This window comes from Anomaloglossus baeobatrachus, chromosome 11, assembly GCF_048569485.1.
Source record: "Anomaloglossus baeobatrachus isolate aAnoBae1 chromosome 11, aAnoBae1.hap1, whole genome shotgun sequence".
NCBI lineage: Eukaryota > Metazoa > Chordata > Amphibia > Anura > Aromobatidae > Anomaloglossus > Anomaloglossus baeobatrachus.
In genome coordinates this window covers 32,400,400-32,410,641 of record NC_134363.1, presented here as the reverse complement: position 1 = coordinate 32,410,641, position 10,242 = coordinate 32,400,400, and the positions used below count along the sequence as shown (strand labels likewise).

Below are 10,242 nucleotides of genomic sequence, written 5' to 3'. Positions count from 1 at the left end.
ATGGATCGCTATTTACACATCTGTTTTTCTTGCAGTTGTAAAGAATCCGTTGTTTTCTTACTGGATCCGTTAACGGATCGCTATTTACACATCCGTTTTTCTTGCATTTGTAAAGAATCTGTTGTTTTCTTACTGAATCCGTTAACGGATCGCTATTTACACATCTGTTTTTCTTGCATTTGTAAAGGATCCGTTTTTTCTTACTGGATCCATTCACGGATCCCTATTTGCACATCCGTTTTTCTTGCATCTATAAAGAATCCATTTTTTTCTTACTGGATCCGTTAACGGATCGCTATTTACATATCTGTTTTTCTTGCATCTGTAAAGAATCCATTTTTTTCTTACTGGATCCGTTAACGGATCCCTATTTGCACATCCATTTTTCTTGCATCTGTAAAGAATCTGTTTTTTTCTTACTGGATCCGTTAACGGATCGCTATTTACACATCCGTTTTTCTTGCATTTGTAAAGGATCCGTTTTTTCTTACTGGATCCGTTAATGGATCCCTATTTGCACATCCGTTTTTCTTGCATCTGTAAAGGATCCGTTTCAAATGGAAGATAAACAGCGATCCGTTACTGGAAAATTCAAAATTTTAAAAAACGGATTCTGCACAAATTCAAATTCAAAATTCAAATTTTGAAAAGCGGCAGTTATGTCTGCAGAACTTTTTTGCCGCAGGTTCCGTGGTGACGGATGATTACTGGACATGTGAACGGAGCCTTGTAAAAGTTGCAAAAAAAAAATCACTTCTCGTCGCAATGTTTCCTCTTTGCATGAAGGGTTAACCCCGTGACACCCGCATGGGACTAGTAAACAGTCACCTCCCTTTCTGCATAGACAAGACGCGGCTCCCAATGCTATAGGCTTCTCTCCCGGGGGCTCCTCCCTCCCTTTGCATCTCATTAGCATACATTAGTGGCAGGGCAGGTGCAGAGGGAGGCAGAGAGAAGACAGCAGCATAGGACGGCACTTGTACACCATGGCTCCTGGACACACACTATTACATGGCTGCATTATCCTGGGGATCGTACTGCTCGGCACTGCGGGGACAGGTAGGACTTGGCTGACGGGTGGCTCGGCGTGCGACGGGTTAAACCCTCATCTATGTGTCTTGTCGTGCTTCTAATGAACCTGTCGGGTCGGAGTGTGACAGCTCCTCTCCTCCCCCCGGCATGCGAGGAGTTAACGAGCGAGGTCGCCGCTTCTGCTCTGAGGTCTTTCGGAAGGTAACACATAGGACGTCTCTATGTTGCAGAGACGATCACTGTTTTCGATGATGCAGACGGCACCGAACAAAGAGACGTGTGTTTTAAAGGGCAGAATGGTTTGCGGAATGCTGTACCCTCGCCCTCCCCCCTTGATGCTGCAGGGAGGAAAGGGTTAACCCTGGCGGTCCACAGGAGCCGGCGTCTCGTCCCCTTGCCTTCCTTTTTATTTTAATTTTTTTTTGGCCAAAGGCGGCAGGAGAGATTCCACCCAATTGTCCGCATTGTCCGCTCCGTGGTACCCACCGACCGCGCGGGGATTACACACGATCCCGTCTCCATTGATGCCGCCCGTGTGTGTGTGTCACTCCGAGACTGCAGATGACTCTATGAAATGTCAGCGGAGCAGAGATTTACGGCCGAGGAGGGGGGGGACGCACAGCTGCCGGGGTACTACAACTCCCAGGAGGCAGCTGGTGCCTGCTGAGCCTTGTAGTCCCCCAGCACTTTGTCATCCACACCTCCATCCTATGACTTTCTATGGAACGTATTTTGGGGTTTCCTCTAAACTATGAGATCGGTGTACTTCTGGAATTGTTCTACCGATAATCAGATCAATATACAGTGTAATGATTAATGGATCGTGATAATCAGCAAACCACAGCAGGAGTCAATAAGTCATAAAGGCTGATATTTTATCAGATGGGTCCTGTAATGTGATCTATAAATCATCAGGAGTTAAAAATAAATAAATGTTACAACATTTCACTTTTTTCCTCCTATTTTTGTGTATTTTTTTTTATTTATTCAGTAATATTTTTTTCTATATTTTTATTCATTTTTCAGTAAGTTTTCTATATCTTGTTTCCTTTTTTCATTAATATTTTTTCAATATTTTTTCTGTAATTTTTCTATATTTTTATTCATTTTTTCAATATTTTTTTTTCTATTTTTTTTTTCTATTCTGATCCTTCTGTAATTTTTCATATTTCTATATTTTTTTGCTGTCTATTAGCATATATATAATATATGCTAAAAAATATTGAAAAAATGAATAAAAATATAAAAAAATTACAGAATAAAAATATTGAAAAAATTAATGAAAAAAGATATAGAAAACTTACTGAAAAAATGAATAAAAATATATAAAAAATATTACAGAAAAAATAAAAATATTGAAAAAATATTAATGAAAAAAATATATATATTTAGACAGATTTTATAAATATATATCTATATCTAAATAAATATATAAATATAAATTATATATGTGTGAGATATATATATATATATATATATATATATATATATATATATATATATATATATATATATATATATATATATATATATATATATAATTTTTTTATTTTTTTTTTTTCATTTTTTTCCCCTTATGTGTCGATTTGCTTTTCACTTTGTTTATTACTCTCCCTCCCCCCCCCCCTATATTTTTTATTTTTTTATTGTTATGGGAGGTTAATTTTTCTGTATTTAGTATTATTATTGTTGGTGGTATTATTATTTTATTTATAATAATATATAATAGTCTTTTTCTGTGAAGGTGATTGTATACTATATGCAATATACGGTGTGTGTGTATATATATATATATATATATATATATATATATATATGTGTGTGTGTATACTTTTTTTTTTTTATTTTTATTTCTGTTTTTATTTTTGGGGGGGGGGTGAGGGCCCTTATTTACTATATGCATATATGTATACTTTTTTTCTTTTTCATTTTCCTGCTCTTCATTTTTGACCATTTTTTTGGCAGGTTTGCTGTACAGTATATGTAATATACATCCGTGGGTGTGTGTATATAATGTAATATATATGTATATAAAAAATATATATTGTTGTTATTATTATTTTTATTATTATTATTAATATTAATTTTATTTTTTTTATTTAATTTTGTTCTGAGTAATTACAACATCCCATCCGTTCCCCCGGGTTTTGTTGCTCTACGTTGCGCCTCCTTATCGCATGGGTAACTGCATTAATCATTGGAAATCTGATGGCTCAAGCACCTGACATGGCTGAGCCGAGCGGCCTGTTTATGTCACTGATAATGTGCCCCTGTGGTCATTAGGAAAGCCTTGTGCTTCCTCCTCGGTCTCGCTGTGTGCCGTCCAGCCCTTCAGTAGGGGGCAGTGCGGTTAGTGAGGTCCTGGACCTTGTGGGATGAATAATACAATATTGGGAGTTTATAAGCACATTTCTGCTGTGTGTTTATACGAGGGGGTATGGCGGCCATATCTGCACCAACAGATCACCGCTCATGGGTGCCCCTCTAAGCCCCCCGTAATGGTGCCATCTGGGTCTGTTGGGATGAATGGGCTCCACGCTCATGTACAGAGCTCTTCGCCTTTATGAATGATTCCCGGAGAGCGAGACGGCTGCCAAAATGCTATAACTCCCTGCAAAATGAACAGTTACTGTAGTTGGAGATGATGGGTATGAGTGTCTGGAAAGTCGCCCGAATCTCACTGCTCGTCTTGGATTAGGACAGTATTTAAAGGGGAACTCATGTGACGAGGATGGGCCCTTTCCTGGTATTTTCCTCCTTATAAGCCGTGGTTCCCACTAACATATCTGTAATATCATTGTATAAACATAACATTCTAATATGGAGACGAGCGGCGCTGCATGGACCCCGCCGCTGATCTAATTTCTGCAGAAGTGGTCTGTCATAGGTCTCTTTAATCGAACGTTCCTTGTCCTGTAACGATTGCTAAGTTACTTTATTAAAAAGGTTCTTCATCAGCTGTATTTTTATAAAGGCCTATATGCAGCGGATGCCGAAGCCTCGCGCCCCCATCCTCTGCTGTCGTTGAAGCCTCACTCCGCCCTCTTCGGTCACCGCTGAAGCCCGTGCTGCCCTCCTCCACTGACGCCTCACACTGCTCTCCTTCACCACGGCTGAAGCCTCACGCCGCCCTTTTTCACCACTGCTGAAGCCTCGTGCCACCCTCCTCTGCCATTGTTGAAGTCTCGCGCCATTTTTTTCCGTCACCGCTGAAGACTCTCGGTGTCTTCCTTCGCCCAAGGCTCTCTGCGTTCCTCCTTCGCCCAAGGCTCTCTGCGTTCCTCCTTCGCCCAAGGCTCTCTGCGTTCCTCCTTCGCCCAAGGCTCTCTGCGTTCCTCCTTCGCCCAAGGCTCTCTGCGTTCCTCCTTCGCCCAAGGCTCTCTGCGTTCCTCCTTCGCCCAAGGCTCTCTGCGTTCCTCCTTCGCCCAAGGCTCTCGGCGTTCCTCCTTTGCCCAAGGCTCTCGGCGCCCTCCTCCGCTGCCGCTGATCTCCAAACTTCACCAAGGCGCTCTCCTGCCACTGCAGAACCTCTGTAGTATAATTTGGGCCCAATATGGTACAATATGGCAGGGGTTTGACTTGATCTGGCTACCGAGCCTTCTTCCTCTTCAGTCTTGCCCCTTTGCAGGTCAGACCGGTGACTTTTGCACTCCTGGAGGCCGTCTCCTCCTGTCCTGCGGGTCTCCACACTCCACCTGCTGACGTCACCATGACCCGAGGTGAAAGGTAGCAGCTTCAGAGTTCCAAGTGTGAAATGTGTCGGTATTTTAATCCTCGCAACCGCCGGATATATTTATACTAAAATTCCGAAAATCTGCTAATCCAGAACCTAATTTGGAATGTCGCATAACCAGTTAGGGCAGATTGCACCGACTTTCCATAGAAAGGGTCAAATGGACAACACGCGGGTTTGTCTTTTCTACCAATTCCTAGGTTTCCCCTTACGACTCTCCAATAATCCAGCGTGTCGTATGGTATTTTCCACCCGTGGTTGTGCTGCACAGACATTGCCCCGGGGCGCTGTTACTTTTACTTTGTGCCCTACAGGACCTAAAACAGTGGTGTCCGGTGGAGTAACCTGAGCTCATGCTTTTGGGCCCCTCCAGGCTCCATCATCCGGGAGCAACTGCACCCACCATAGTTACACCCTTGTGCAGGAACCTGCAGGGGGCTGACACTTTTTTAGGAAATTGTTGAGTGCATTGGTATTTCGCGCACCTACACCTTTATTTTTGGAGAGGAGTCACTTGTACACTCCTTGTAAATACCATTGCGATTAGTTGTGTCACTTCCGGTTTCCAGTTCTTCGAGCTTTAAAGCACAACCCTCAGCATTCCTACCAAGCAGAGCTGCACTGCCCTGAGTCCTCTTTTTGGGTACCCCCCCCCCCCCTCCTTTCTTTAAAAAGCCCTTCACGGGACCACAGTTTGCAGAAGCCCCAAAGCAAAATCTATCGAGTGCCATTTATAATATTGGTGTCTGGAGACAACTGCTGCGTTTGGGATTTCGAAGCCGAAAAACAGATCTTGAAGACATGTCGCTCATTTTTAAGGAGAGCACCTGGAGTCGGTGTGCTTCAAAAAATTGCCTAAGAAATATCTTGACAATTCTACTTCTTGGAAAAGCCGCTTTGCTGCTCAGATGTTCAAGCTTTTTTGAGTGTTCGGATGATCGCACAAATTTCTGCACCATTTTTGCATCTCTTGGCAGTAAAAGATGTTGCGTAAAATATGTCCCCATTTATTATCCTCTATGTGCTGTTCAGTTTACCCCCTAAAGAATCGCACTTACCAGACCCCAAACAGAGTTGGCAAGTGAAATGAGCTCTCACATATAGATCTGCGTCGCTGTCAGCTCCCCCTGTGCTCTACAGCATTTGGCTCCCCCTGGTCACTGGAAGCAGTATCATGTGCGGGGAGTGATACTGGTACCCGATCTGTGTGTGAGAGCTGCAGTGCAAAGCAGTTGGAATGTTGCGGGACCTGACAAAGACGCAGAGCTGTGTGAGAGCCCATCCACTGTTGGCATTTGCCAACTGTTTGTTTGGGGTCTGGTAAGTGCACATTTTTTTTTTTTTATTTTTTTTTTTTGTGTGAGGGGTGTTTGCTTTCTTTTGGGGAGGCGTTTTGCCTACTTTTGGGGAGGCGTTTTGATTTCTTTTGGGGAGGCGTTTTGATTTCTTTTGGGAGGCGTTTTGATTTCTTTTGGGAGGCGTTTTGCCTTCTTTTGGGGAGGCGTTTTGCCTTCTTTTGGGGAGGCGTTTTGCCTTCTTTTGGGGAGGCGTTTTGATTTCTTTTGGGGAGGCGTTTTGATTTCTTTTGGGGAGGCGTTTTGATTTCTTTTGGGGAGGCATTTTGCCTTCTTTTGGGGAGGCGTTTTGCCTTCTTTTGGGGAGGCGTTTTGCCTTTTGGGGAGGCGTTTTGCCTTCTTTTGGGGAGGCGTTTTGCCTTCTTTTGGGGAGGCGTTTTGCCTTCTTTTGGGGAGGCGTTTTGCCTTCTTTTGGGGGAGGCGTCCTGCCGCCTTTTTGGGGGAGGCGTCCTGCCGCCTTTTTGGGGGAGGCGTTTTGCTTTCTTTGAAGAGTTCAGCTAGGGCTTATTTTTGGAAAACAGGGTAGTTGCAGCTTCCAAGAAGGTTCCAGGGAGAATCTGCCTGAAGAAGACACCGTGTGCACAGACCCCAAAACTGCTTCAGCAATCAGAAAAACTCCTCCAAGGATGGAGCATTTGCTGAACTGGTTTCTACTAGAAAACTTGTCATTTTTTACCTCCTGAAAAAAAACTTTGCGTGCACATACGCTGCTGATTTTGCAGACTGATGCGTTAAAAATGAGCATGCTCGCAACACATTTTATTTAAAATTTAGTCCATGACTTATTAGTATTGAGAATTTCCCAGCATGCCCTGCAAAATGTTCTTGAAGGCCACGGTGCAAAATGTCATTTTTTTCTTTTTCTAATTTCCATCATCTTCGTATTCTCCGCTCTGACATAGGGGGATGTTTTCTCTTCTCATCTAATGAGAATATTAATATGCAGTTTTGCCCTTGCGTTGCCATCCTTATAAAATTATGAAAAGGTTTATGGTAATATCTAAAATGCGAGCATAAAATACCTGTTAGAGGATTTATTAACATTAATCCCCGGCGTATGTTGTAACCTGGCCCCGGGACCTTTACGTGTTGGGGGTTTAGCTCTGCGGGAAGAAAAAAGGAAATTAAAGGGAGTCCGTCACTAGGAAAGTCTCCTTTCTAAATCAAGACGATGTTTGACCTTCCTTTAGCTGAGAGGTCTCATATATGAACTCTTCTTCATCCTTCAAATCTGGTTAGGGCAGAAAGTCCAAAATAAAAGCTAAAATCTATCTAAAATAATGAGATGGCTCCAAGGGGGTGAGGCTTATTTAAGCCCCTCCCATGAGGAGCAACAGAATTTAAAACCCTATGGAAATGAAGGGTCCATGACTAATCATAGTACGTTTTACAGGCTTCGACTGCAATGGAGTCTGTCACTAGGAAAGTCTTTCTAAATCAAGATGTTTAGAGGATGTTTGACCTTTCGTTAACTAAGAGATCTCACATATACACTCTTTTTCATCCTTAAAATCCATTTAGGGCTGAAAGATTTAAGCTTTTATTTTGGACTTTCTGCCCTAAATGGATTTTAAGGATGAAAAAAGAGACCACATATGAGATCTCTTAGCTGCCAGAAGGTCAAACATCCTCTTAACGTCTTGATTTAGAAAGGAGTCTTGCCCAGTGATGGACAACCTTGCAGCCAGAGCCTGTTAGATGTATTGATTGTCGTGGACCCTTCATTTCCATAGGGTTTTAAATTCTGCTGTTCCTCATGGGAGATTCCAAAATCAGGAGATGGCTGCAAGGGAATGAGGCTTATTTAAGCCCCTCCCATGAGGAGCAGCAGAATTTAAAATCCTATGAAAATGAAGGGTCCATGACAATCAGTTTGTCTCACAGGTTCCAATTGTAAGGGAATCTATCACTAGGAATTTCTCCTTTCTAAATCAAAACGTTTAGAGGGTGTTTGACCTTCCGTCAGCTAAGAGGTCTCATATATGGACTCTTAAAATCCATTTAGGACAGAAAGTACAAAAGAAAACCTATCTAAAATAATGATGGCTCAGGCTTAGTTAAGCTCCTCCATGAGGAGCATCAGAATTAAAACCATATGGAAATAGTTTTATGACAATCATAGTACCTCTGCAAGGGAGTCTGTCATTAGGAAAGTATTCTTTCTAAATCAAGACGTTTAGAGCAGAGGTTCCCAACTCCAGTCCTCAAGGCACACCAACAGTGCATGTTTTCAGGATTTCTTTAGCATTGCATGGGTGTTAATTTAATCACCTGCAAAGGTGCTGAATCCATCACCTGTGCAATACTAAGGAAATCCTGAAAACATGCACTGTTGGTGTGACTGGAGTTGGGAACCTCTTATTTAGAGGATGTTTGACCTTGCTTTAGCTAAGAGGTCTCATATAGGGACTCTTCTTCATCCTTCAAATCTGTTTAAGCCAGAAAGTCCAAAATAGAAGCTAAAATAATGAGATGGATCCAAGGGGGTGAGACTTGTTTTAAGACCCTCCCATGAGGAGCATCAGAATTAAAGCCATATGGAAATGGAGGGTCAATGACAATCATAGTACGTCTTAGAGGCTCAGACTGCAAGGGAGTCTGTCACTGGGAAAGTCTCCTTTCTAAATCAAGACATTTACATGATGTTTGACCTTGCTTTAGCTAAGAGGTCTCATATATGGACTCTTCTTCATACTTCAAATCTGTTTAGGGCAGAGGTTTAAAATAGAAACTAAAATAATGAGATGGCTCCATGGAGGTAAGGCTTATTTAAGCCCTTCCCATGAGGAGCAGCAGAATTAAAACCATATTGAAATGTAAGGTCCATGACAATCATGAGGCCAACTGCAACTTTATTGGCAATGGTCCACATCTGCAGCTGGACCACGTATGATCATTTAGGAGCAATTATAGATTGTGCAAATGTGAAATGTCTTTATAGTTGATCAAATTGTAGTCAAATCCAAACTTAATAGTATTTGATAGTCTCCAACACACACGCGCAAGTTGAAGACCCTCCATGTTTGAAGACCTTCTAAATGGCGCTTCGAAATTCTATAAATCCCATTTCGTATATATATATATCCGCCAACCTGCGAGAAGATTGTGCGTATTCCGTGCTTTCATTATATATCAACAAGACGCATTTACATTGTACCTAGCAATTACACGTCGTTCAGCCCGTCAACTTCAAAGGCTTTGGTTTTAATACGGTGTTCGGCTTACAGGACCCTCTGGCAAGCGGAGGGGAGATGGCACATTACCACCACTCCGCTCTGAAAGCAAATATAGCCGCAATTATATTGATATAATTACAATTCTACATTGGTAGAGTGGTAACTGGGGCGCGGGAGGGTGAGGGACGTTCTCCACGATCAGACGGGTTCTGTTGAGGATACTAAATTTTGTCAACCAAGCAAAAACTAATATTGATTTTTGGTTATGAGACGGGGGGGTGCAGGCCAACATCTGCACCAGTGATCAAAACATTGGGTATCTTAGTCTGTTTCCTCAGCGTCCATCTGTTTCTCCATCTCTCCATCTTCTCCGCGCTCTTCCTCCCAATTTTTCTATCTTCTTGGTGACGGTTGACTCAGCTCAAATTAGCGAATAAAAGCTGTTCAGGAAGGTTAAGCCATGAAGAGGACACACAGGCGGCTCCTTCCCAACTCGGTATTTTTGTATGTGTGTGCATTTCCCTGTGAATATTCTTCTGTTCTTCCCACCTCTGAAGCTTTGGGCCGTCTTATCGTGGCCGGCAGATGCCTCTGGCGAAATTGCATTTCTACAAATCAATAGTTGAACTAGTTCCAGAGCCCGGGACACTACAACTCCCGCAGTGCCTGGCGGAGCAGCACGGGGTGATACACCTACCGCGGGCTAGCTATGCTCCCTGTGCTTGCCTTCATCTAATCCCATCTCTTGTGCTCTGTAGCACCGTTATTAAAGGGGGAAGACGCCTAAAGTCTTCTGAGATGGCATTGGTGGACGCTCATGACCCAGGAATGCTCATGATTCTCTATATAAATGGTCTGTGATACTGTGAACCGTGTACAAATCTCTTCCGTCCACTCTGAGTGCCATGGCCCAGATGCGTCAGGGTTTAGACTGTTGCATGAGCAG

At 42.8% G+C, this 10,242-nt stretch overlaps 1 protein-coding gene across 1 annotated transcript in view; it reads left to right on the top strand.

Moving 5' to 3' along the window:
• Nucleotides 1-914: 914 nt before the first annotated feature.
• CADM4 (cell adhesion molecule 4) overlaps nt 915-10,242 on the top strand; it is a 423,983-nt gene continuing 414,655 nt past the window's right edge. The window contains exon 1 of the mRNA XM_075328501.1: nt 915-1,059. Within this exon, the coding sequence (XP_075184616.1) occupies nt 987-1,059 (73 nt within the window). The 5' untranslated portion in view covers nt 915-986. The remainder of the gene's footprint in view (nt 1,060-10,242) is intronic.